We start from the raw sequence: 27,794 nt of genomic DNA, 5'->3' as shown, positions 1-27,794 counted from the left end.
CCTGCTTAAAAAAAAAAAAAAAAAGTCACATAGTTCTGGCCAGGCATGGTGTCTTGCACCTCTGATCCTAGCACCTTGGGAGGCCGAGGCGAGTGGATCACACGGTCAGGAGTTCAAGACAGGCCTGACCAAGATGGTGAAACCCCCATCTCTACTAAAAATACAAAAAAAAAAAAAAATTAGCCGGGCGTGGTAGCGGGTGACTGTAATCCCATTTACTCAGGAGGCTGAGGCAGACAATTGCTTGAACCTGGAAGGCGGACACTGCAGTGAGCTGAGATCGCGCTACTGCACTCCAGCCTGGGCAACAGCACGACTGCCTCAAAAAAAAAAAAAAAAAAAAGTACAGAGCTCTCTGTGATGTTCCTCCCATCTTCATGAATTCAGTTTGAGAGAGCATCTTTAGACAGCACTTTATACCACACATAAAACAGGAATCTTTCAGTGACGATCTTGAAGATGGTAAGGATTATGAGTGCAGAAATGAAGCAGCCAGCATAGGAGGGAGGAGGCATCTACATGCTCAGTGGGTGTGACCCACCAGGCACACCACAAAGTTCACACGGCAAAGTTACCTTACGTCAACAGAGCCTGTGTATTCCTGGACAAGGCCCGGGGCTTGAAGTGATAATCCTTTGAGGTCTCTTACTGACACCCTCACCCTGTACCAGGTGGCGCCACCCGGGTCCTTCCAGGCTTGGCCACTGCCAGGCCTCTGGAGACAGAGAAGTATTTTTGAGGACATATGAAAATAGCTAATACATCAGGAGAAAAGACATCCAATCTCTGTGTGTGTGCGCATGTGTGTGTTTTGACACAGGGTCTTGCTCTGTCCTCCAGGCTGAAGTGCAACGTGTTCATCACTCACTATAGCCTCAACCTTCTGGTCTGAAGTGATACTCCTGCCTCAGTCAGGCTCCCGAGTAGCTGGGACTACGGGCATACACCACTACACGTGGCGAATTTTAAAAAGATTTTTGTAGAGACTGGGTTCCAGTATGTTGTCTAGGCTGGTCTCAAACTCCTGAGCTTGAGTGATCCTCCCACCCTGGCCTCCCAAAGTGCTGGGACTATGCCCTGAGCCACCATGCCTGCCTGTTTCCTTGACAAGCTCTCTGCTTTCCCTCAGCTATGCATTGCAAGCCGGGGCAGAGGCAGGTCAAACATCTTAAGGACATGTTAGGACAAGTGGTGTAAAAGGAAAATAACCCTTCATTTAAGGTATAGAAACAGAAAACAAAACTGGCATATTCTCCCACTTATTCTACTCAAAGCCTTGAGATTAACTTTGGATCCTCTGGCTAAACTAAAAACAAGGCAAACCCTTTCACCAAGGAAGAGCAGTGTGGAGAAGGGACTCAAGGGACACACACACAACTGACAAGCACAGACTCTGAGCATGTGACTACTAAGTTTAATTCAACTGTTACACCCAATTCTGCCTTGGAGAAACAACAGAATGCTCCTATCAAAATGACGCTGTGACGTGAGTACAGGCTTTTTGTTTCGATACAGCTGTAGAAAAATGTTGGCACCGAATGCGCTTAAGTGTTAAGGCTTAATACCAATACAGAGACGAGTCATTTCTCAATGCAGCTTACAGGGTGAGAAGAGGATGCTAGGTGTTTCAATCTTCCACATACAGACAGTCCCCAACGTACAGAGCACATCCCAAATGCAGATGGCAGCCACGTAGCAGGCTTGCATGTGCAGGAACTCCTCTCCCAGAGACCAGAGTAAGCACTGTGAAGCCAGCCCCACCGCCTCCAGAGGGAAAGAAGGCAGAGCAGGTGCGAGGAGAGTAAGGTGAGGGGCTCCTTCACAGCTGCCCAGGGGCTTTTGCTGTAGTTCATGTTTGCCTTATTTCCATCTCTGCTTTCTCCCATCACCCACAAGTCACTGCCAGGGGCAGAAGTAAAGAGCGTTTCCTCTTACCTAGTGGACAGCAGGGGCTGGGAGAGTCACAGGTCCCAGCACTGTCACATCATATTTCTTCCTGGAAATCTGATTTGGAATTCGTAAATCATTTTTCTCAATAAAAAAAAGTTATAAATGTTAGTTCATTTCCAGCATTAAACTGTTTCAAGTGATATAAGCGACTTTGAAGCACAAACCATTTGAAGTGTGTTGAGTCACACAGAGTCACAAAGTCACAAGACTTTGTTTCTTGGCTCCAAAGTCTACAAGCAATCGAAAGGGGGAAAGTGTCTTTGGTTGACACAGCCTTGTGCAGACCCTCAATGTGCCAGGTGTGGGAAGGAGAGCTTGGCAGGCACTTAAGCAGTGAGGCAGTGTGAGCCTGACTGAACACAGCTGCTGCCTTTCTGAAGTTAAACGATGACGTTTGCAGCACCAAGCATTAGCTCTGTAGGCATTCAGAAAAGCTGCCACCACCCAGACATTCTCCTGTAAACAGATGCCCACCCAAGGGAAACATGAGAACTGAGCCTGCAGCCCTTGAGGGGGATGGGGAGGGGCTTCTGTCTGACAATGAAAGCAACACTACCTTTGCCATCCCAGTAGCTGGGCTATTGAAGCTCAGAGAATTGGACAGGTGTGACTTCGCTACTCAAGTCCTTCATCTCCTGGCCTAAGGTCTCTAGTCTCTTCTGGAGGCTTTTTCGTGAGTTAAATCCAGAGGTTCTATAAAGCTTTGCAGAGGGTGGCCTACACAGCTATTCTTCCTCTTTGGTGTACCTGAACAACTGACTTTTTTCTGGAAAGGTGTCAGAAACAGACCAGAGTCAACAGTCATTTATGTAAACCTGGTATTTAAAAATAGCTTTTTAGATGGTATTAAAGAATCCAAACCTAAGAACACAGGGTTCCCAAGCATCTCTTGTTTCCACCAACCAATTCAGGAATAAAGGAACACACAGGAAGAACGGAAATAAGCCACTTACTCGGATATAACTGGATGGATTTTTAAAGTCCCGCAGAGGTCAATGGGCCTCATTTATGGGAAGAAGTGTGGCTCGTGAAAGGAACTGTCTACGTCACTGGGGAAGAACAAAACGCCTAGACTTAAGGCTGATAAGAGGAAAAAAGGAAGAATTCACAAGCAAAACTGACATGTAATGCATCAAGAGCAGCCCTGTGTGAAAGATTCCAACATGAGATCAGATCAGGTTGGGGTTTCAGATGGCAGGAACTGGGCACTTCAGAGGGTCAGGACACCAAAAAACAAAACAAAAAAAACCTTCCATAAAGTAGAAGACAGACAACAACTTTTTGGTTGTTTGAAAGGTACCAAGGAAAAGCAATCAAGATATTTCAAGAAAAGGCTACAGGATACACTGGGGATTAAATGAAATGGGGACGCTGGATTTAGCAGCCGTGAACTCTGGAATGGAAGCTTCTGCCGAGGGGTCAATGTACTGTTAGTGTTTCTGCTGACACCTCCTCCATCCCACGGCAGAGGCAGACAGGTTGTTTTGGTTTCTTTCAGTCATTCCTAGACATCCAATCAGCTGACGGGCTGTTGATCCTAGGACCATGGCCCTGCCCCACCTCCCCACCCTCACCCCACCTTACAGTTCCTCTCATATCTGGACTACACATGAGTGATGGCCAGGGGAGCCCCATTTCATCCCCACAGAGGCATCTCGCAGTGGTCCGGAAGGCACGGGTCTCCAAGCAGCTCTCGTGATGGCCATGGAGACGCTGAGCAGCCAGGCTCACACACGACTAACCCTCTTCCCACCCCGCTCAGTTGGGCTAAAGGAAATGAAAATATTGCTACCCTATCTCTTGAGTTTCCGGTCTGGCTCCTAGTGGAGCAGTGGCTTCTCTCAGTAGAAGGAGATGCTGGATTTGCCTCCTGGCGGGTTTAAGACCTTGTTGTGAGAGCGAGGCCGTGGCCCCAGCCGGGGCTCATGGCTGTCGACTGCGGGCGTGGGCTCCTGCTCCTTGGTGAGGCCTGCTTCTCTGGCGCCTTTCTCGCCCTGCTGTGGTCCGGCGGGGATGTTCGTTGCAGCTGTGGGACACAAAGTTAACACACCATCCCATAAGAGGAACCCGTGACCCTGACAGGTAGGCTTCGGGAAATAAGTGTCACAGAGCAACTTGCAAGAAATTCATGCTGTAACTGGGAAAGAAAAGACAATACAGGCTTTTCATCTGGTATGCAACAACTCATGCGTTTAGCAGATGCAGTTTTGAAATGGGCACAGCCGGGCGCGGTGGCTAACACCTGTAATCCCAGCACTTTGGGAGGCCAAGGCAGGCGGATCACCAGGTCAGGAGATGGAGACGATCCTGGCCAACATGGTGAAACCCCGTCTCTACGAAAAATACAAAAAACTAGCTGGGCGTGCTGGCGCGCACCTGCAGCCCCAGGTACTCGGGAGGCTGAGGCAGGAGAATTGCTTGAACCTGGGAGGTGGAGGTTGCAGTGAGCTGAGACTGAGCCAATACACTCCAGCCTGGGGACACAGCAAGACTCTATCTCAAAAACAAAAAACAGCCGGGTGCTGTGGCTCACGAATGTAATCCTACCACTTTGGGAGGCCAAGGTGGGTGGATCACCTGAGGTCAGGAGTTCAAGACCAGCCTGGCCATCATGGTGAAACCCCACCTTTAATTAAAAACAAACAAACAAACAAAAAAACCCCAAAAAATTAGCTGGGCATGTGGCAAGTGCCTGTAATCCCAGGCACTCAAGAGGCTGAGGCAGGAGAATGGCTTGAACCCAGAAGGCAGAAGTTGCAGTGAGCTGAGATGGCACCACTGCACTCTAGCATGGCGAAAACAGCAAGACTACATCTCAAAAAAAAAAAAAAAGAAAGAAAGAAAGAAAAGAAATGTGCATAAAGTTAGGGCTTGCTACTATAAATACTCCTTGATTTTTCCCTAAGTGAATTGTTTATATTGCTTGTTAGCCTCCATTTCTTCCATCACAAGTATGAAAAGCAAGCTCCCTGAGAGTGACCCTGAGGAGAAGCGTGAATGCGTCCTAGCTGAGGGTTGAGCAAGGCAAAGGCAGGCCCTGTCGTTGTTACCCTGGGCTTTTCCAAGGTGAATCTTGGTCACTAGTTAAGGGAAATGAAGACCCAAAGGCAGCAACCGATGTCCGTGGTCAGGCTAAAAAGCTGCAGAGGAGTCGAAGTCTGCCGCTCAGCCTGAGCAGTGGCTCACTCTCAAAGTGACCCACCATGGAAATACCTGTCCCCATCCCCTGCCCCTCCCTGTGCCGCTCTCTTCTCGATTAGTTCTGCCAGCTCAACCCTCGGTCACGAGTTCACTGAAGGTTTAGGATCCCTGCCCTTCACTACACAGATCCGCTTCTGCGAGACCACCCATGGCCCTGGGCCTAGGCTGATGAGCACGACAACAAAGTCCCAGCATTTCACCCTAGCCTTCTTCAAATGCTGAATCCTCTCACAGTGGACACACCCCAGCCTGTTTTAATCAGCTGGCTCAGAAGTGCACAGAAATACTCCCTTTCATTCTCAGGGGACACACCAACAGCTCTTCCAGAAAGAATGATGCCACTAAAGAGAAGGGTCAGAAAGCAAAAGCTCACCTTTAAGATCCGATTTTGGTTCTTCTCCTTCATATAAGAAAACATGGTCCTGCAACAAGGCAAACCACCAAGTCAGGACTCACTCAGAAAACTTTGACCCTCATTCAAATGGACAATGAAAACCAGGGCATATACCTTTATAACTTACAAAATATCTGTACATCTGACCTCAGTCCCCCCACAGCCCTCTACAGGTTATTTTGAAACAAATCCGATATTCCATTTATCCCTACATATTTCAAGACGTAGCTCTTAAAAACATCCTTTAAAAAATATCAGTAACATCCTCAAAACTGCAAATAGTAATGATTCCTTAAATATCAAAGTCAATTTTTTTTTTTAAATTTTGAGACTGAGTCTTGTTCTGTCGCCCAGGCTGGAGTGCAGTGGCACGATCTCAGCTCACTGCAGCCTCTGCCTCCTGGGCTGAAGCGATCCTCACACCTCAGCCTCCCAAGTAGTGGGGACTACAGGTGTGAGCCAACACATCTGGCTAATTTTTGTATTTTTTGTAGAGACAGGGTTTTGCCACATTGCCCAGCTGGTCTCGAATTCCTAGGCTCAAGTGATTTGCCCACCTTAGCCTCCCAAAGGGCTGGGATTACAGGCGTGAGCCACTGCGCCCAGCCTCAAAGTCAAATTTAAATATTAGCATAATATTTTGAGGGTTCATCCATGCTGTAGTGTGTGTCAATGCTTCATTCCTTTCTGGCTGAGTAATGTTCCACTGTATGGACAGACCACTTGTTTACCCGTTCATCTGCTGATGGACAACTGGGTTGTTTCTGTGCTTGGGCTTCTGTGAATAATCCTGTTATGAAAATAGGTGTGCAAGGATCTAGTGTTTGACTCCCTGTTTTCAAATCTTTTGAGTACGTACTTAAGAGTGGAGCTGTTCAGTCATGTGGTAATCCTGTCTGACTGAGGAACTGGCAAAGTGTCCATGGCCACTGCACCATTTCACATTCCCACTAGCCACGGAGGAGGGTTCCAGTTTCTCCATATCCTCACCAACTCTTGTTTTCTATTTCTGTATCACACCATCCGAGCAGGCATGAAGTGGCATTCCCCAGGTTTCTGATGTGCATTTCTCCAATGATGAATGACACTGTGGCTCTTTTTCAGGTGGATCTAGGGTGCTGGTATGCTTCTATCTTTTCTTTTTTCTTTTTCTTTTTTGAGACGGAGTTTCGCTTGTTACGCAGGCTGGAGTGCAATGGCACGATCTCGGCTCACCACAACCTCCGCCTTCTGGGTTCAAGCAATTCTCCTGCCTCAGCCTCCCGAGTAGCTGGGACTACAGGCAGTGCCACCATGCCCAGCTAATTTTTGTATTTTTAGTAGAGACGGGGTTTCACCATGTTGACCAGGATGGTCTTGATCTCTTGACCTTGTGATCCACCCACCTCGGCCTCCCAAAGTGCTGGGATTACAGGCGTGAGCCACCACGCCCGGCCACTTGGATCTTTTCTTTGGAGAAATATATATTCAAATCTACTGCCATTTCTGAATTGGGTTATTTTGTTGTTGGGTTGTAGGCATTCTTTATATATTCTGGATAGTAGCCCCTTATCAGACATATGATTTGTGAATATTTTTTCTCATTCTGTGGGTTGTCTTTTCACTTTTTTTGTTATTGCTGTTGTTTTTTAGAGACAGAGTCTCATTCTGTTGCCCAGGCTGGAGTGCGGTGGCACAACTGATCTTGGCCTACTGCAACCTCAGTCTCCCAGGTTCAAGCAATTCTTCTGCCTCAGCCTTCCGAGTAGCTGGGATTACAGCACACGCCACGACACCTGGCTAGTTTTTGTATTTTTAGTAGAGGTGGGTTTTCACCATGTTGGCCAGGCTGGTGTCAAACTCCTGACCTCAGGTGATCTACTCATCTTGGCCTCACAAAGTGCTGGGATTATAGGCGTGAACTACCATGCCCGGCCTCTTTTCACTCTTGATAGTGTCCTTTGATGCAGAGAAGTTTTTAACTTTAATAAAGACCTATTTATTTATTTATTCAGAGAGTTTCACTCTGTTGCCCATGCCAGAGGTGCAGTGGTATCATCTTAGCTCACCGCAACCTCTGCCTCCTGGGCTCAAGTGATCCTCCCATCTCAGCCTCCCAAATAGCTGGGACCACAGGTGTAGGCCACCATGCCCAGTTAATTTTATTTTTGTGGAGAAGGCGTTTTGTCACATTGCCCAGGCTGATCTCAAAATCCTAGGCTCAAGCGATCTGCCTGCTTCAGCCTTCAAAGTGCTGGGGTTATAGGTATGAGCTACCATGCCCAGGCTTTTTATAATTTTTTTGAGACAGGGTCTCATTCCATCAGCCAGGCTGGAGAGCAAATGGCAAAATCACTGCTCACAGTAGCCTTGAACACCTGGGCTCAAGCAATCCTCCCACCTCAGCCTCCCAGGTAGCTAGGATCATAGATGCATGCTACCACACCCAGCTACTTTTTAAAAACTTTTTTAAGAGATGAAGTTTCCCTATGTTGTCCAGGCTGGTCTGGAACTCCTGGGCTCAAGTGATTCTCCCACTTCAGCCTCCCAAAGTACTGGGATTTTACAGGTGTGAGCCACCATGCATGGCCCAAATTACTGATTTTATTTTTGTTGCTAAGAATTTTATAGTTTTTGCCCTTAACTTTAGGTCTTCGATCCATTTTGAGTTCATTCTTGTTTATGGTGTAAGGCAGAGTAAGCCTTTATGTTTCTGCATGTGCATATGCAATTTTCCGAATGCCATGTGCTGAAGAGACTGTTCTTTCCCCCACTAAACGGTCATGGTACCCTTGTGAAAAACATTAATCTACCAAAAGGGTTTATTTGGAAGGGTTACTTAGTTCTCAACTAGACTCCTCTGGTTAGTATGTCTGTCTTCATGCTGGTGCCATGCTGTTGGGATTACTGTTGCTCTGTATTAAGATTTGAAAGCAGGAATTATGAGCCTCCAACATCTTTTTCAACTACTATTATTTTTGGATACTTGGGGCTCCCATGAAATTCCATAAGAATTATAGGACTTTTTTTTTCTCCACTTCAAAATAAAACACCATTAGAACTCTCACAGGGCTACATTTTTGTCTCTCTTTAATCTCCAGGACCTCCCTCTACTGTTCATCATGTTATTCCTATATAAGGCATTGTTCTGAGTGCAGCTCTGTGGTGTTAATATGTGGGTTGGTCTGATTTGAGCTTCATTTTTTTGACAAGACAGCGTCAATGGTGACCCATGGTGGACTTCCATTCCCAGGCCCTTAACTGTTGGCTCTTTCTCATGTTAATAGGCATTGATGAACATTTCCCAGATTCACCATTTCCGTACAGGTCTGTAAAACAGCGATATTCTAACTCCTTTATTCCTTCTTCACTTACAGACCGGAGCACTTTTATAAAAGTGGACTTTCTTTCAACAGCTGCTATCCTAACACACACTTCGTGCAGAAAATGCTGGCTAAATGTCCATTCTGTCCTCCACAAGCTTCCACAGTGATGAGCTGGTCCTCTAGCATTCTCCAAAGGCCATAAATTAGATGATTTTTAGTATCATTATGAAGCCAAGAATTGTAAATAGTTGGTGACTTTAACTCCAGTGCAGTTATTTTACTTATTGATAATCCAATGGGCCCATCTCCGGCTCATGGCTCCTCTTCACCTTGGTCCCCGAGTCCTCCGACACCATCCCAGCAGCCTCTAAGGGCTTCCTCGTTTTCTGGCATTACAAGATAGTCTAGGCTTATTCTGTACATTCACCAACCCTGACCTGGAATGAGTCATTTCTTCAGTGATGCTATAAATGTCCAATGGTCCCGGACCAAAAGAACTTTATTTAAAAAAACAAAGAAAGCTCTATTCTGTTTCCCCTCATTCTACGACCAGCTGTACTGATGGCCTACAGTCCTCCACCCAATCCATGTTCACTGGAACGTGTGAAATCTCAGCAGGAAGGAACTTGCTTGTGTTTGGCTATTTCGAGCGCTTCACATACTGAACTGCTGACTTTTAGGACGTTTCTGGTCTGGCTAAAGTTCAGCTTGTAGTAAAGCCCCCAATGATACTTCCCTAAGAGATGCTTTCTTGAAATGACTGGGCACAGTGGCTCACGCCTGTAATACCAGCACTTTGGGAGGCCAAGGCGGGCGAATCACCTGAGGTCAGGAGTTTGAGACCAGCCTGGCCAACATGGTGAAATCCCATCTGTACTAAAAATACAAAAATTAGTGGGGCACGGTGGCGCACACCTGTAATCCCAGCTACTCAGAAGGCTGAGGCAGGAGAATCGCTTGAACCTGGGAGACAGAGGCTGCGATAGTTGAGATTGTGCCACTGCACTCTAGCCTTGGTGAACAGAGTGAGACTCTGTCTCAAAAAGAAAAGAAAAGAAAACAAACAGTGACAACAAAAAACACCTCAGCAGAATTTAGCGGTCCCATGAGACTCTAAACTGGAAACAGATATGGCTGCAGAGATGCCAGCACAGGAGAGATGCAGGGCAATCCCACCCAGCTGGCCATGGTCGACGCTCACATCCATTCATGTTCTCTCCTTCCCTATTTCCATTTCAGTTCTGCAACGGGCTACCTTCCAGCATAGAAACCAATACAAGTGCAGCAATTTCCTAGGTGTAAGTAACTCCAGAAATGGTTAAGAATTTTAAGAATTTTCTGCTTTAGGGAACTAGACCATATCTTTTTTTGTTTGTTTTTTTGAGACAGTCTTGCTCTGTTGCCCAGGCTGAAGTGCAATGGTGCAATCTCGGCTCGCTGTAACCTCCGCCTCCGGGTTGAAGCAATTCTCCTGCCTCAGCCTCCTGAGTAGCTGGGACTATGGGCGCACGCCACCACGCCTGGCTAATTTTTTGTATTTTTAGTAGAAATGGGGTTTCACCATGTTGCCCAGGCTGTTTGCAAACTCCTGAGCTCAGGCAGTCTGCCCGCCTTGGCCTCCCAAAATGCTGGGATTACAGGCGTGAGCCACTGCGCCTGGCCTAGACCAAATCTTTTTACCACAAAAAAGGTAGCAAACTGAATAGACGAGAAAATATTGTGAATCATGTTAGTAATAAACCCTGACCTTTATTACTGATGAAGAGTGGCTGCGGTAAAGCCTAGAAATGCTCTGCCGCCACTCAAACACATGCCCAAGCCAGAGTAGGTGGTGCAGGCTCTGGTCCTCAGGGAAGCCAAGACTGGTGGCAGGCAACCTCCACCACGGCCCAGGGAGAGTGCAGATCTGATCACGCCTTGCTAAGTCCATGCCTGAGGTCACACTGCTCAGGCATTCCTCTCCTTTCCAGGCCACTTGTCTTATTCTACTGGTGCCACTACTGAGTCAGAGGTGTCAACTACGCTTTAGTCAAGCACTGACAATCTGCACAGGTAGCCAGTCGAGGACCTCAACTGTGCTGGAAAAAGCCCATCGAAAAAGAACTGTCACTTTTCCTTTCCCAGATGCAACTGGAAGAGTGGAAGATGGACGAGGGCCAGCTCCTCTGCTGCATGCTCCATTCCCCACCTCTTCTTCCCACTCTGCAGCACTGCAGTCAGGAGCACACAGCCCGTCTGAAGTGGGCGCCTGTCACCAGCACAGGAAGAGCTTCCTCCCGGCTTCAGTCGGCCCAAGGCTGGACTATTTCCTGGGTGACTCAGGGGAACTTCCAAACTCGATGACTAATGCTTGCATCCAGAATAATCAACGTCATCCACTGTGATTCTCCCTAAAAACATGTCTTGGAGCTTTTTTTCAAGAGTCCTTGGCTTACCTGCTCTGTTCTGTCATGTCTGCTATCTGAATGTAGTCCATACCTTGGGTTTGTTTGGGTGTGCCAAGCGTGAAGTGGCAGTGACTGGGGACCCAAAAATGTCACTGGTCTTCCCTCCAGGTGGGTTCAGGTGCTGTCGAGTCTGCACAGGAGTTGATTCGTCAAAGATACCGCTTCCTTTACCCCCTGCAGAAACAATAACAGACCACTGAGCAACCAGATGTCCACTGGACCCCACCCCACACCTGCAGCGCTTTAGAGACGTCCTCTCATTGTAACCCCCAGTGCCAGCCCTCAGCTCCAGGGCAACAGGGCAGGATGCTCAGACCTAAATCCCTGAGGAGCTAGTCAAAACCACTGCTATATCAGGGGCCTGCTTGTAGCCCTCATATCTAGAACTGAGCTGATCTAGGCTGGCCTCTAGAGGTGAGATGGCATCAAAGTGCACATTTTCTCTCTAGAGAACACTTGAACACTTCATGCTTTCCACCTGAACTGTCTTCTCATGAAACCCATGAAAAGTTCTTCAGTAGATTAAATGAAAACAACTGTATGTTTAAGTCACACAGTTTTGAATTTAATAACATACCTGCAATCCTGAACATATTTATTAGTCATTCTTCTGACCTCATTCTGGCCGGCACTTCCAGCGACAACTAGATATGTCAGCAAATGAGAGACAGGTAACATCTTTGTTGCCAACTACAAGTGACTTGGTAAGCCGTAATAACAACGTGCATCTAAGATGTAACTTCCTAGTAGCAGATGACAAAGGGCTAGATGTTCAGTAAAAATGCCTGCGCCTAACTTTCAACAGAAAGATGGCTGCCCTGCGGGACCAACTGATCATGTCACTCAGCAAACATCAAGCACCTGCTTTCCACAAAGTGCCATGCTAAATGGAGGATGGTGACATTAAAATCACGGCCCTGGTGCACCAAGAATTTATAATCTATGAGGAAAGACGATGCATTGCGCTAACTTGCTGTGTGATCGTACGAAGGTTGCTTGGCCCTTCTGTGCCCCACAGCCCTCGTTTGTAGAATGGGGATAATACAAGGACCCTCACAGGACTGTAAGAGAGCTCAGTGAGTTACTGTGCTTCACGTGCCAAATGCTTACAGCAGTGCCCGGGACGGAAGTAATAAATGTTAGCTATTTTCTATGTAATGATAAAGAGATACCTGTACATATTGTCCCGTGAAGAAACAAAGGTGCAAACAACTCATATAGGCTGCAATGTTTTAATGTAAAAGGGGGTGTTCTTACTTCTTTTATCTGAAGAAAAGCAGCTGCCTACACGGGGTACGGGGATATGTGCATGTGTGCAAGAGCTGGATTGAGGGAATGCAGGGACTCAACACTGCTTAACACATTCTTCTCGGATCTTTTGCATTTTCGGTTTTCAAATAATTGCATTTTGTAAATTGATTTATTGAACTTAAAGCGAGTTTCTGTGTGTAATGCTTGAGGATAGCCCACTTGGAAGCATCAGCTCCAAAGGAATGGGGTCAGTGCTCTAAAGTGGGGACGTTAGGGTTTCATTTATATAGGCAGAGACAGAGGAGCTTTCAGCAGGACAACTTTTTTCATGCAAAGCTGGTATATAGTAACAGCAATTTGATTGGTTACAGGAAAAAATTATTTTCAACAGTTACTTCCTAGTGTTCACAATCCACAGTGCTCCACAGAAGGTCATGAGCACCACAGAAACAACCAAATGAAGGGCCCGTGTGCGCTGGTGTGGAGATGAGGCTCAGCTGGGGTGTGTGCGCCTGCTAGTCTTCAGAGCCTCCTGAGAGCCCCACTGCTGAGGCGGGACCTAAAGCAAGGTGGCCATCTGGGACACCAGTTCTAGGGTCACAGCGTGCAGCGACAAGGAGGACTGTAACAGAATACAGCAAGTGGGTGCTTGGGTGGGAGCAGAACACCTGGGGGTATGTAGGCCTCATATTGCAGAAAAATGTGTTTTCTTTCTTTTTCTTTCTGTCTCCCCTCCCTCCCTCTCTCCTCTTCCTTCTCTCTTTCCTTCTCTCCCTTCCTTCCTTTCTTTCTCCTCTCATCTTTCTTTCTTTTCTCCCTTTCTGTCTCTCATCTTCCCTTCCCTCCCTGCATTCCCCTTCCCCTCTCCTTCCTTCCCTTTCCTTTCTCATCTTCCTTCCTCCTTTCTCTATCTTCCCTTCCTTCCCCTTCCGCTTTCCTCCCTTCCTCTCTCCTTCCTTCCCTTTCCTTTCTCATCTTCCTTCCTCCTTTCTCTATCTTCCCTTCCTTCTCCTTCCGCTTTCCTCCCTTCCTCTCTCCTTCCTTCCCTTTCCTTTCTCTTTCTCATCTTCCTTCCTCCTTTCTCTATCTTCCCTTCCTTCCCCTTCCGCTTTCCTCCCTTCCTCTCTCCTTCCTTCCCTTTCCTTTCTCATCTTCCTTCCTCCTTTCTCTATCTTCCCTTCCTTCCCCTTCCGCTTTCCTCCCTTCCTCTCTCCTTCCTTCCCTTTCCTTTCTCATCTTCCTTCCTCTTTTCTCTATCTTCCCTTCCTTCTCCTTCTGCTATTTCCTCCCTTCCCTTCCTCTCTCCTCTTCCTTCCTTCTCTCTCTCCCTCCCTCCTTTCCTCTCTCCTCTTCCTTGCTTCCTTTTCTTTGTCTTCACTTCCCTTTCCCTTCCCCTTTCCTTCCTCCCTCCTTTCCTTCTTTCCTTTCTTGATCCTCTCTCTCATCTTTCTTTTCTCTCTCTCTCTCTTATCTTCTCCTCCCCCTTCCCTTCTCTCACCCTTCCTCCCTCCCTCCCTCCCTTCCTTCTTCCTTCCTAGTACAGTGGCACGATCTTGGCTCACTGCAACCTCTGCCTCTGGGGCTCCAGCGATTCTCCTGCCTCAGCCTCCCGAGTAGCTGGGATTGCAGTTGCCTGCCACCATGCCCAGCTAATTTTTCTATTTTGAATACAAAATATTTTTTGTATTCACCATGTTGGCCAGGATGGTCTCCATCTCCTGACCTCGTGATCCACCTGCATCGGCCTCCCAAAGTGCTAGAATTACAGGGGTGGGCCACTGCACCAGCCATGTGTACATTTTTCATATTAATTCAGGGTGATTATAAACCTTCTAAACCTCAGCCATGGACCTCCCAGGGACCCACAGTCCCCACGCCTGAAACCCTTGACCAGGGAAGCCAGGGAAGCCAGCACAGCACAGTGGTGAGGGTGTCCTGTGGCCAGACTGCCTGCGTCAGAGTCTGCTCAGCTGCTCATTAACAGTGAGACCCTGCCAACCTTCTTTCATCTCCATCTTCTTAGTTTTAAAAAGGTAATATAAACAGTCCAGGTGTGCTGACTCACACCTGTAGTCACAGCACTGTGGGAGGCCAAGGTGGGAGTTCAAGGAGTTCAAGACTAGCCTGGAAAACAAGTGGGACCTTGTCTCTACAAAAATATTTTTAAAATCAGCCTGTGGTCCCACTACTCAGGGGGCTGAGTTGGGAGGATTGCCTGAGCTCAGAAGTTGGAGTTGTGAGTTGTGATCATGCCACTGCACTCCAGCCTGGGTGACAGATTGAGATCCTGTCTCAAAAACCCAACAAAACATAAAAGGTAATAGGAAATAATACCTACCTAGGGTCGCTGGTGAGGCGAAATGAGTTAACGCAGGTGAAGTGTTTAGAACAGTCCTGGCCTGCTGAGTAAACCCTCGGCAATGCCAGGGCTGTGTCAGCAAGCACGTCAGGACCACGGCCGGAGAGAACTGCTGTGTGCAAACCCCAGCCCCCACTGCAGTGTTCCTGGCTGGCCTACAATGGCTTTTTTTTTTTTTTTTTTTTTTCAAATGTGAATCCAGCTTTTTAAAATAGAAAAGGAACTCAATTTGAAGTTTTTGGCCAAAGATACTACTCATTTAAAAAAAATCGTTAAAGGGTGAAATAGAACACAGAAAAGTCTGTGAGACGTTAACTATCACAAATAACTCCGAGGCAGACACCAGGCAACCACTGTCCAGGCCACAGAAAACAGTGCCGTCTCCAGAAACTCCTACGTGCCTCCCCTCCCCAAGGTCACCAAACTCCTGAATTTTCTGGAAACCACAAACATTTTTACCGCATATGTGTAAACCTAAACAACGTACCTCTGCTTCTGACCTTCATAACTAGGTAGTCACACTGTATATGTCTATTCCCGTTTTATATGAAAACTAAATTCAGCTTTGAAGCGAAAAAAGATGCCTAAATTCACTCATAATTGAAGATAAATTCAAGTTATGTTTTTTCCTCCTGCTAGATTGGATTTCCAAGGGCTCTGTATCATTTCATTTTTTAAAATTTTATTTATTCCTTCATTAATTCATTTGAGAGATGGGGGCTTGCTATGTTGCCCAGGCCAGTTTTGAACTCCTGAACTGAGGCAATCCTCTCACCTTGGCATCCCAAAATGCTAGGATTACATGTGTGAACCACCAGACCTGGCCTACAGGATTGTTTTTGTTTTGAGAGTGAGTCTCGCTCTGTCACCCAGGATGGAGTGCAATGGCACGATCTTGGCTCACTGCAACCTCCACCTCCCAGGTTCTTCTTCTCAGCCTCCCAACTAGCTGGAATTACATGCACGTGCCACCACGTCTGGCTAATTTTTGTATTTTTAGTAGAGATGGGGTTTCACCATATTGGTCAGGCTGGTCTCCTGACCTCATGATCCACCCGCCTTGGCCCTCAAAGTGCTGGAATTACAGGTGTGAGCCACTGCATCCGGCCAAGATTTGTTTTTATAAGCAAAACTAAAAGATAAATACTGTTGGCAGCAGTAAGTGCATATACAAGATGGGTAAACACCGGGCAATGCCTTGAAAACTAGTTGGAAACACCTATCCATATTTTAAAACTCATATACCATCTGATCCAGCAATTTCATTTTAAGAAATTTATCCCAGCGGATACATTCAGGAGGTCAGTTTAAGGCATGGAATCTGGAGTCAGAAAAACCCCGATTCAAAGGCTAGCTCTGCCACTAACTAGCAGGGGATTTATGCATGCCAGTGACCTTTTCCAAGCCTCAGTTTCCTCCTCTGTGAAAGGAGCAATGCCACCTACTCCTCAGGTTATAGCGAAGACCAAATGAAAAATAAACATGCAAAGCACTTAGCACAGCCCCCGGTAAATATTAACAATTCACAGACATTGGTCATCATTGCTAGAAGAGGGAAATCAATCCATCAAAGATCTAAACCAGGCACTAACAAATACCACAGAGACTGCTGAAGATCAAATGAAACCCTGACTGGGAATCGATAAGCGTTTGATGGCTATGATGTGGTCAGTTACACACACTCTTGGCCTCTGCACACTTTTCTCAATCCGGCCCTGCAACTAGAGGGCTGCGGGGCTAAGTCTGTGTGACTAAATGTAGAAGGAATGCAGGACTCCAGATCTTGTCCCTTTCAGGCTTCCCTTGATAATACATCATAAACTGTTTTCTTTCTTTCTTTCTTTTTTGAGACAGAGTCTCGCACTGTCACCCAGGCTGGAGTGCAGTGGTGCAATCTTGGCTCACTGCAATCTCCACCTCCTGGGTTCAGGCAATTCTCCTGCCTCAGCCTCCTGAGTAGCTGGGACTACAGGCATGTACCACCACACCCAGCTAATTTTTTTGTATTTTTAGTAGAGACAGGGTTTCACCATGTTGGCCAGGATGGTCTCCATCTCCTGACCTCGTGATCTGCCCGCCTCGGCCTCCCAAAGTGTTGGAATTACAGGCGTGAGCAATCGCGCCTGGCCCCATTAACTGTTTTCAAAGAGTACTTGGAGGGACAGAGAAACTCCAAACAACTGTGAGAAGGACCACGAGAAGCAGGAAGCTGGCATGGGGAGCCATGATGGCTGGCACCAACCACTGTGACCGGGAGCAGAGGCTGGCTCGCCAGCTGCAAGGGGCCAGGCTCCCCACTGGGCATCAGACTGTGGGATGGGCAAGGTGGTACTGCCTGCCTTCCAGGGAGTGCTCTAGGGACAGCTCTGCTGAGCAGGGGCTGAGTAAGCAGACTCATATGCCTGGAAGCGCCTCAGATTTGATTCTCTGTCTTGCGTGCAATGTATTATTCCACCAGCCTTGCTACAGAGGACAGGCAGGAGCCCCTGGCCCTAAGCTCATCAACTGGAAACAATAAGAATGTGAATCACTCAATAAGAAACACTCACTTCTCTTTTCTTTCTTTCTTTTTTTTTTTTTGAGACGGAGTTTTGCTCTTGCTGCCCAGGCTGGAGTACAATGGCGTGATCTCGGCTCACCGCAACCTCAGGTGATGCGCCTACCTCGGCCTCCCAGTGTGCTGGGATTACAGGTGTGAGCCACTGTGCCCGGCTAAAACACTTCTTTAACTACATCCAAAAAAGCAACCAAACAGACCAAGAAAAAAGCAGCAAACCTAGCTTCCGTTGGGCGCAGGGGTACATGTCTGTAATCTCAGCAATTTGAGAAGCCGAGGTGGGCAGCTGGCTTGAGCCCAGGAGTTTGAGACCACCGTAGGCAACATGGTTAACACCCAAAAAAAAAAAAAAAAAAAAAAAAAAAAAAAAAAAGTGTGTTGGCATATGTCTGTAATCCCATCTTACTCAGGAGGCCGAGAAAAAAGGATCACCTGAGCCTGGGAACTCAAGGCTGCAGTGAGTCGTGATGGTGCCACTGCACTCCAGCCTGGGTGACAAAGTGAGACCCTGTGTCAAAACAAACAAAAAACAAAACAAAACAAAAAAAACTAAGTTCTGGATCTACTGCTTTTTTCTTCTACATTTGGTCAAGAAATATTGGTACCACAAAATGGGGTGAGGTAGGGAGTGGATCTGGCTCTGCTTCATGACCTGCCTGACACACCGACACCTGAGCATGGCCTCCCAAACTTTCTAAGGATGGAAGACACCATGCTTTCCCCTCCTGGACAGACAGGGCAAAGCTACTCAGGTAACCTCCACCATGTGGTTATTCAACTGGACAGTCTCTCGGCCAAGAGAAACCTTTTTCAAAGAGTCCCTCCCACTGTAAGCACTAGGAAGTCGGGTAAATACTGGAGAACCACGTAGACGTATGATAGATCAATTCTTCCTTGTGAAGAGTTTCAATTCCACTGATGACCTGATTAAAAACACTTCCCTTCCTAAGGAAAACATTTAAATCCACAATAATTTGCATGTAATTTCAGGAATCTCAAGGGGGTCCGTGGAACAACTGGGAGCAGCTCCCTGCAGGAACCAGAAGACTCCATCTACCTTTGTATCCTCAATGCCTGTATTCAACCAAAGTCTCCTGAATAAATGGAGAATTCAAGACTGCTCAATCCACCTCAAAGACAAAGTACAATTAAGAACGTTTTCATTTTGGAAGAACTGTGATGACAAGTGATTACCTGAATCAGAAAATATGGGAAAGGATCAGTATAAAGAAACAGAAAATATTTTCAAACAAGAGTAGGTAGAGCCGAAGGATTAGGAATTTCCGAAGGCCCATACCTGGGGGATTTGTCCTCTTGGGTAAGTTCTTTGGTTCTTCCGTTGGTCCAAAAATATTAGATGCCATCCTATTAGGCCTGCTGGAAGGAGTAGCTTCTTCTGGACTTCCAAAAAGATTGCTCGATTCTCCTCCTGGGGGCTTCATGGCCCTACAAGCACAGAGTACACGCTGATTACTGATAAATGACCTGGAAGCTTGCCACTCTGCAAGGATTTTGGCACAATTAGACAGGGTAAAATTATTTTGTTTTTTCTTCTGTCCACCCAGACTGGAGTACAGTGACATTATCTTGGCTCACTACAACCTCTGCCTCCTGGACTAAAGTGATCCTCCCATCTCTGCCTCCTGAGTAGCTGGGATTACAGGTGCCCACCACCACCACCACCACCACCACACCCTTCTAATTGTTTGTCCTTTTGGTAGAGACGGGTTTTGCCATGTTGCCCAGGTTGGTCTCAAACTCCTTAAGCTCAAGTGATTCGCCCACTCTGGCCTCCCAAAGTGCTGCGGTTACAGTATCAACCATCATGCCCAGCAAAATAGTTTATTACATCTAGTAAGAAATCACACACCATCATTATTTAATATTGGTATGACTAGTTTACAGATGCCAGACTTCTTTTACTGCTCTTAAGCTTCCCTTAAAAGTCTTCTTTATGTATCTTGGTTATGCCAAAAATCTCTAGAAACTTCTATATTTGAAATTATTCCTATGACCACTCATAATTTCCCTAAGAGGCAAATTAAGCCACATTCAGTAGAGTTTAATACTAATTTTAATTGGTATAGAGCAGTGTTTAATACTGTAAACACATTCAGGTATTTAATGCTGTAGCTTACATTTGTTAAGTGCTTACTATATGCCAGATACTATTCTAAGCACTTTACAAGTAAATTATATTCACTTAATCCCACAACAACCCTATAGGCAAGGATTATTTGCACAGATGATACATCTGAGATAAAGAGAAATGAAGTAAATTTGTAAAAAAGCTGCATAAAAGTAGTAAAGCCAAGATTTCAAACCGGCAGTACCTGTAATTCCACCACTTTGGGAGGCTGAGGCAGGCCAATCACCTGAGGTCAGGAGTTCAGGACCAGCCTGTGCAACATGGTGAAACCCCATCTCTACTAAAAATACCAAAATTAGCAAGGCATGGTGGCACACACCTGTAATCCCAGGTACTTGGGAGGCTGATGTTGCAGTGAGCCAAGATTGCACCACTGCACTTCAGCCTGGGTAAAGGATGCGCTCTGGGTGACACAGTGACACTCCCATCTAAAAACAAAACAAAACAAAAAACCCAGGACGCCTGTGTCCAGAACCTGGACCACGTTCTACTGCCTGTCTTAAGGAATGAGGAGGCATCCACCATTTACCCCTAGGACATGCTTGACCCAAAGGGCTAGACCTGTGCACTTCAGTATGGGGCCCCTGGTCACGTGACCACTGAACACACAGACAAGGCTGGTATGTACTGAGATGCACTGTCAACCCAACCACACATCAGATCTTGCAGGCTCAGCAGAAGTAAAGGCAAAATATTTCTTTGTGTTTTTGCCCCAAGTTTCCACACACCACTGAAATAACGTCTTTCTGCAGATCACATGTTCAAGCCATATTTTGTATATACCAGGTTGAGTAAATCTATTAAAATTTCTCTTATTACTTTAAAAATGTGAATACTAGAAAACTGTAAGTTCTACCTGTGGCCCATATCTCTACCGGATGGTGTTGGCCCAGACCAGAGGAAGTGCCACCAATGTCAATCCGGTGAGTCCTGGGAATATACAATGGGCTGGCCACCCCTGATCCTGAAGCCTAGTGGAACAGGGGAAAGACCAAAGAACACACTTACTAGCCCCACGGTTCATTTCAGATCAGCCTGTATGGTGTTCGCTTCAGCAGCACATACACTAAAGTTGGAATGAATCAGAGAAGATTAGCATGGCCCCTGTGCATGGAAGACGTGCAAATTAGTGAAGCCTTCCACATATATGTTGTAAACATCAACGTGTATGGAATAAATGGCATCTCTAAAATACAGTGGCATTCTACCAGTATTGGTTCTAATTAAACACCTGTGAGGAATGCAGTGTTCCCACTGCTCACACACACATAACAAGACACTGAAGTCCTGCGCTTTGGCAAACTGCCATTTACTATTCAAAGTTTTAAACTAGACACTTCAGAAGTACAGCAGAACCTTGAATCACCTTTTTTTTTTTTTTTTGAGAGGGAATTTTGCTCTTGTCACGCAATGGCGTGTGTGATCTCAGCTCATTGCAACCTCTGCCCACTGGGTGCTCCTGCTTCGGCCTCCCAAGTAGCTGGAATTACAGGCACCCACCACCACGCCCGGCTAATTTTTTTATTATTATTTTTTGAGACAGAGTCTTGCTCTTGTCGCCTAGGCTGGACTGCGATAATGTGATCTCAGCTCACCACAACCTCTGCCTCCCAGGTTCAAGCGATTCTCCTGCCTCAGCCTTCCAAGTAGCTGGAATTACAGGCAGGCACTGCCATGCCTGGCTAATTTTGTATTTTTAGCAGAGATGGGGTTTCCCCATGTTGGTCAGGCTGGTCTCGAATTCCTGACCTCAGGTGATCCGCCTGTCTTGGCTTCCCAAAGTGTAGGGATTACAGGCGTGAGCTTCTATGTCCAGCCCTTGAATCACTTTTTATTGCAAAAACTTAAGAACTAATAAGGAATTGCCACGTAGCTCTATTACCAAAGCACAGACTACATTAGCAAACCAGCGAAATGCTGAATTCAGAACAACTGGAAAAACTTTTTAAATGCATTTGAGAAAGAGGCCTAATGAAGTTGAGTTTTAAAGCAGTGAGTGGCGCATGCTCTTTCACTAGCCCTTAGCAATGCGGCTGTCTGTGATCCCAGACATTTAGAAGCAAAGTCAGCCCTCTGTATCCACGGGCTCTGCTTCCATGGATTCAACCAAGCTCAGATCAAAACGTCAAGAATAAAAGGATGGTTGCATCTGTACTCAACACATACAAACTTTTTTTCTGTCATAATTCCCTAGGTAATACAGTATAATAACTATTTGCACAATATTAAGTATTACGTGTAATCTAGAAATGACTGAAAGCATGCAGGAGTATGTGCATAGCTGATATGTAACACCACACCACTTCATAACAAGGACTTAAACATCCATGGGTTTTGTTATCCTGGGGGTCCGGGAACCAACTCCCCAAGGATACCAAGAATGACCGTACTTGGAATTACAGGGCTCAACACCACACAAATGACTATGATTTAAGGTTAGATCTCACTGGAAAGCTTTCCAAACACTAACTACTCATGGTTTAGTTAACAAAAACAACAGGATATGCAAAATGTTTCTGTCTCCTCAAAAGAGCTAGAAGAGCGCTAACGGCTCCTTGTGATGGGATGTGAATGGGCTTCTCAGATCTGCTGCTATGAAGCAGAAGGCAGAGCGCTTCCCAGTCTCCGCCTGCAGAGACCCATGGGCTGGCCACGCTACCACAGAAGCCAGCATGTGCTGGCAGACCTCTGAAGTGGTGCCCAGGGTCCCTGTCCACTGAAGAGGCTGAGGGAGGCAGATGCCAAACTTCCTGTCAGCAGCCGGCATTTCCTGGAGGATTTGAGGAGTGAGGGGAAAAAAAACAGGTGCATTTGAGAAAATTATTATTATTTTTTGAGACGGAGTTTTGCTCTTGTTGCCCAGGCTGGAGAGCAATGACGCAATCTCGGCTCACTGCAACCTCTGCCTCCCAGGTTCAAGCGATTCTCTTACTTCAGCCTCCCGAGTAGCTGGGATTACAGGCATGCGCCACCACGCCCAGCTAATTTTTCTGTATTTTTAGTAGACATAGAGTTTCTCCATATTGATCAGGCTGGTCTCAAACTCCTGACCTCAGGTGATCCACCTGCCTTGGCCTTCCTAAGTGCTGGGAATACAGGCATCAGCCACCGCGCCTGACTAAGAAAATTATTAAAGAAAAAAAAAAAACCAATAACCAAACTCAAATTAGAAAGAGCTGTACGGGAGCGATAGCTGGTATCTGTAATCCCAGCACTTTGGGAGGCCGAGGTGGGAGGATTGCTTGAGCCCAGGAGTTTCAGACCAGCCTGACCAATATGGAGAAACTCTATGTCTACTAAAAATACAAAAAAATTAGCTGGGCGTGGTGGTGCACAACTGTAACGCCAGCTATGGGGAGACCCCATCTCTACAAAAAATACAAAAATTAGCTGGGTATGGTGGCACGCGCCTGTAGTCCCAGCTACTTGGGAAGCTGAGGCTGGAGGATGGCTTGAGCTCAGGAGGTCAAAGCTGCAGTGAACCATGATTGCATTACTATACACCAGCCTGGACAAAAAAGTAAGACCTTGTTTCAGCAAAAAGAGGCTTAACAAGATTTTAGGTGAGGTGCTTTGATAGTGGCCATAAGGCCACCTGACCTCCATATCCATTTATGAATCATGCAGCCCTGGTAATTCTTCATGCTTTTTTTTTTTTTTTGAGACTGAGTCTCACTCTTGTTACCCAGGTCAGAGTACAATGGTGTAATCTCAGATCACTGCAACCTCCACCTCCTAGGTTCAAGCGATTCTCCTGTCTCAGCCTCCCGAGTAGCTGGGATTACAGGGACCTGCCACCATCTCCTGCTAATTCTTGTACTTTTAGTACAGACGGGATTTAACTATGTTGGCCAGGGTGGTCTCGAACTCCTGACCTCAGGTGATCCTCCCACCTCGGCCTCCCAAAATGCTGGGATTACAGGCCTGAGCCACCACCTCCGGCCTATTTTATTTTTTTGAGACAGAGTCTTGCTCTGTCACCAGGTTGCTCTGCAGTACAGTAATGTGATCTCAGCTCACTGCAGCGTCCACCTCCCAGGTTCAAGCAATTCTCCCGCCTTAGGCTCCCGAGTAGCTGAGATTACAGGTGCATGTCACCATGTCTAGCTATTGTTTGTATTTTTGGTACAGATGGGGTTTCACCATGTTGGCCAGACTAGTCTAGAACTCCTGACCTCAAGTGATCCGCCTGCCTCGGCCTCCCAAAGTGCTGGGATAACAGGTGTTATCCCACTGTGTCCTGCCAATTCTGCATGTTTCTTAGCTAGTGCAGCAGGTCTAAACATGCACAGGTCTCTACAGTTACCTCTATGGAAATAAGAGATGAAGGTCTGCAATCTTTAGAGCTGAACTGAATTTAAGAATTTAACATCAAGCATCACGTGAGCTGAGCATGAGCGAAAATTTCTTTGACCGACTTATTTCAAACATGGCTCATCTCTCAAGCCCTCAAGGTGCTACAAATGGTTAGATCCGATTCCAGGTAGACTCACCTTGACTGCAAGCTCTCTAGGATTCTTTCCCTACCCCACATACCCTCCATTCAGTCTCCTCTCCTCTGCCTTTCACCCTGGCTTCAGTTCAATTTACATATTTCTTGAGCACCTATCACCTGTAGATAGATGAACGAGCAAGTCCTCACCCCGGAGGAGCTTCAAGTGTCACCGGGAAAGCTAGAGCCACCCACAGGTGGTTTCAGTGTCTGTGTGAGTGATGTGACAGATACTGAGTACCACTGGGACTCCAAAATTTGGAAGAGGTGAAAGAAACCCAAACTGAGTCTGTGGCCTCCACGTGGAAAGGTACCACTGGATGCAGGATGTGAGCCGTAGTTACTTGAAATGACCAGCGTTCCTTTGGGGTGATGGAAATACAATATTTAATATTGTTCTGTGTGGTTTTCTGAATTTTATTTGAAAACGAGCAAAGGAAAAAAAAAGTGGTGCCAAATAATATTTTAGCAGAAATGGTGGCGCAGACAGGCCCAGCCCCAAGCAAGGGGCAGCAGTCATCTCCATCAAAGGCAGCGGGTCCTACTGCAGGTTTCACACAGACAGCAAGGCTGCCTCAAAGGGGTCTCGGATGAATGGAACTCAGAGTTCAATAGACCTTTCACTAAGGACAGAGCCTGACAACAATGGTGCAGTGTGGCTTTCTGTAGGGTACAGGCACGCTTACCACTATGACACTGGTAGGGGGAGGGGAACGCTAGGGCTCAGACATTTGGGGACAAATTCACAATGTGGGTGGGGGTGCTTCCCAATTATTTTTTCCTTTTGTGGTACCCCTTCAAAATATTTCAGTGAAGATATTCAAAACACACAAGAGAAGCGCACAGAAGAGAAACCTCACACAGCTGGAATGGACAGCAGCACTGGAAAGGTAGGGAAAACCCGTGTGGCCCTCCTGGGGGTCCCCATGCTCTTGACCCTCACTAACACTTCGTCCCTGAGTTTCAGAAAGGATTAGGGGACTGGTCAGGCTTGGAGAGAAACAGTGAGAAGTAAACTCGGATTAAATTCCTTACAAATATAAATGTTACAGCTTAAAGGAAGATCTCGCATTAATCATGGCTAAAGCATAATGCTTCTACAAAATCCCTTTAACACAAGATAATCCCTCAGCAAGAAAACAAGAGATGTAAGTTCTTAAGAGAGGAAAACCTGGCTGGGTAATCTTACAGCCATCACTTGATTCTCTTCACAGCCAAACAAACTGTGGCTCTTACAAGGCACCTGCCCTGCAACTCAACCACCGTCAGAGGAGCGGCAAATGTGCAGCTTCTAGTGGACCTCAAGCAGAAGCTTCCAATGATACCTCCTCACCCAGTTCAGACCAGTTCTTCACCATCCTAAAAGGAAGACTTTCTCCTTTTCACAACAACCTGTCGAGAAACAAATCCCCCAAAGTAGTTTGGAATATGACTTCAGCACGCACCTCTGCAGCTAACTTCTGGAGCACGAAAGTTAACATGAAATCATTGGTGTTGGCCAGGCGCGGCAGCTCACACCAGTAATCCCAGTACTTTGGGAGGCCAAGGCAGGCGGATCAGGAGGTCAAGAGATGGAGACCATCCTGGCCAACAAGGTGAAACCTCGTCTCTACTAAAAATACAAAAATTAGCCGGGTGTGGTGGCGCGTGCCTGTAGTCCCAGCTACTGGGGAAGCTGAGGCAGGAGAATCGCTTGAACCCGGGAGGCGGAGGTTGAAGGGAGCTGAGATGGGGCCACTGCACAGAGCCTGAGCAACTGTCTAAACAACAACAACAACAACAAAACAAAACAAAATAAAACAAAAAAAAACTGGTGTCACTCTGGGTGTTTATAAACACCACCATTTAACCGGCAGCCAGTGCCAGGTGGCCCAAACAAAAAGGAAAGGTACTGAACACACACAACTGGGACAGGGCTGGGGATGCAGCCCTCACGCTGCCACTGACGTAGGTGGGGCAGAGCCCTGGCCATCAGGAACCAGAAACCAAATTCGCTCCAGTTTCAACTCCTGGTCCCACCTCAGGGTAGACCTAAGCATGGGTAATAATCACTGTTTCATGAATTAAGGGCCAATTATTTGGTTAGGAGTATCACTGAATACTGACCTAACCCCCCTAAATCTAGTATTTTTTTTTCTGAGATGGAGTCATGCTCTGTCATCCAGGCTGGAGTGCAGTGGTGCAATCTCAGCTCACTGCAACTTCTGCATCCAGGTTCAAGTGACTCTCTTGCCTCAGCCTCCCCAAGCAGCTGGGACTACAGGCTCATGCCACCATGTGTGGCTAATTTTTCTATTTTTAGTACAGACAGGGTTTCATCACGTTAGCCAGGCTGGTCTCGAACTCCTGACCTCAGGTGATCCACCCCACTTGACCTCCCAAAGTGCTGGGATTACAGAAGTGAGCCACCATACCCGGCTAATTTCAAGGGTTTTTAGCAAGTTGGAGCAATTCTTTTCTTTAGAATTTAGTTGATACAGTACTTAACAGTGATGGCACACACATTCTCTTCTACTTCTCCGGTGAGGCTGTGCCACAGAGCGTATGGGAAGTGGAAAAGCTCCTTTCTACAGTTGCCTTTCTTATTCAAGAGTAAGTATGCTGATAGCTTTGTTAAGCCCTATCCTATATAGCTGTTAGACACGCCATGCTTACAGGCACGTAGTACATTCTATGTCCTTGTACTTTAACCAAGATATCTGTGCTGGACGTGCTCACAGGCCTGTCCCAACTCTCCATTGCTTTTATCTGTTTAAAAGTTTTAAGCTGTTAGCCAATTTCGAGTTTTAGTTTAGATTGTGAGGCCTGGCTCCAGCCAACGGAGATCAGACACAGCAGTAAGGACGACCCCAAACTCATAAGGGATAAATTTGTCTGTTTTCTTTTGTTCACTGTACTCTCGTGCAAGATGGCTAGTGAGGGTCCCCTTCCTGCAGTCCAGGAAGTAAAAATTGCATTGCTGAAGGATCCTTTGTTTCAGTGCTGATTTTTTCTTTGTGGGATTGAGCAACTATTTTAACAGGGGGCTCATCAGACAGAAAACCTCAGGCATCAGAAGACCCAAACTTTACAACATAAGCTGACTGCTCAAGTGGCATGAAGGACCTTGTCAGCTCTGTCACTCTAATTTATGTGAGTCCCAATACCCAAAGAGTGCTTTACAAGTTCAAAAACACAAGAAAAGTGTGCTAAGCAACCCTGGCCATTAAACCTGAGTCAGGGGATCTTCATGCCAATCCACCTCTTCCTACAGCAAAGCCCAGGAGCGCCATCGACCTCCCCAGACTGTTTAAGAGTAAAGGAGGTAACTGGCTCTACCCGAGGTGGCCTGGCATCTTCGAAAGGAGGAAGTGGACTCACATGAACTGGTAGAAGCGCGGCCACCAGCAGGGCACACGGCCACACACGCAGGAGGGTCACCGGCAGGGCACACAGCTACACACGCAACAGGGACACGGGCAGGGCACACGGCCGCGCACGCAGGAGGGACACAGGCAGGGCACACGGCCGCACAGGAAGCAGGGACACGGGCAGGGCACACGGTCACACACGCAGGAGGGACACGGGCAGGGCACACGGCCACACACGCAGGAGGGACACGGGCAGGGCACACGGCCACACACGCAGGAGGGACACGGGCAGGGCACACGGCCACACACGCAGGAGGGACACGGGCAGGGCACACGGCC

At 46.9% G+C, this 27,794-nt stretch overlaps 1 protein-coding gene and 1 non-coding gene across 3 annotated transcripts in view; one reads left to right on the top strand and one right to left on the bottom strand.

Moving 5' to 3' along the window:
• Positions 1 to 1,392: 1,392 nt before the first annotated feature.
• Positions 1,393 to 27,794, bottom strand: part of JPT2 (Jupiter microtubule associated homolog 2) — a 27,620-nt gene continuing 1,218 nt past the window's right edge. The window contains exons 1-5 of one of the 2 annotated variants that reach the window (XM_032268232.1): positions 22,300 to 22,439; positions 18,762 to 18,910; positions 11,329 to 11,471; positions 5,525 to 5,573; positions 1,393 to 3,976 (exon numbers count right to left, since the gene is read on the bottom strand). In XM_032268232.1, the coding sequence (XP_032124123.1) occupies positions 3,792 to 3,976; positions 5,525 to 5,573; positions 11,329 to 11,471; positions 18,762 to 18,910; positions 22,300 to 22,424 (651 nt within the window). In that variant the 5' untranslated portion in view covers positions 22,425 to 22,439 and the 3' untranslated portion in view covers positions 1,393 to 3,791. Of the gene's footprint in view, positions 3,977 to 5,524; positions 5,574 to 11,328; positions 11,472 to 18,761; positions 18,911 to 22,299; positions 22,440 to 27,794 lie in introns of those variants that run through there. The other variant, XM_032268231.1, reaches the window with a different exon arrangement.
• On the top strand, positions 20,656 to 20,762 carry LOC116542956. The gene has a single exon (XR_004265417.1). It is a non-coding gene; the product is annotated as a U6 spliceosomal RNA (small nuclear RNA).

This window comes from Sapajus apella, unplaced genomic scaffold (assembly GCF_009761245.1).
Source record: "Sapajus apella isolate SASKATOON/1434 unplaced genomic scaffold, GSC_monkey_1.0 scaffold175, whole genome shotgun sequence".
NCBI classification, from domain to species: domain Eukaryota; kingdom Metazoa; phylum Chordata; class Mammalia; order Primates; family Cebidae; genus Sapajus; species Sapajus apella.
This window is presented reverse-complemented; position numbering and strand designations above follow the sequence as displayed.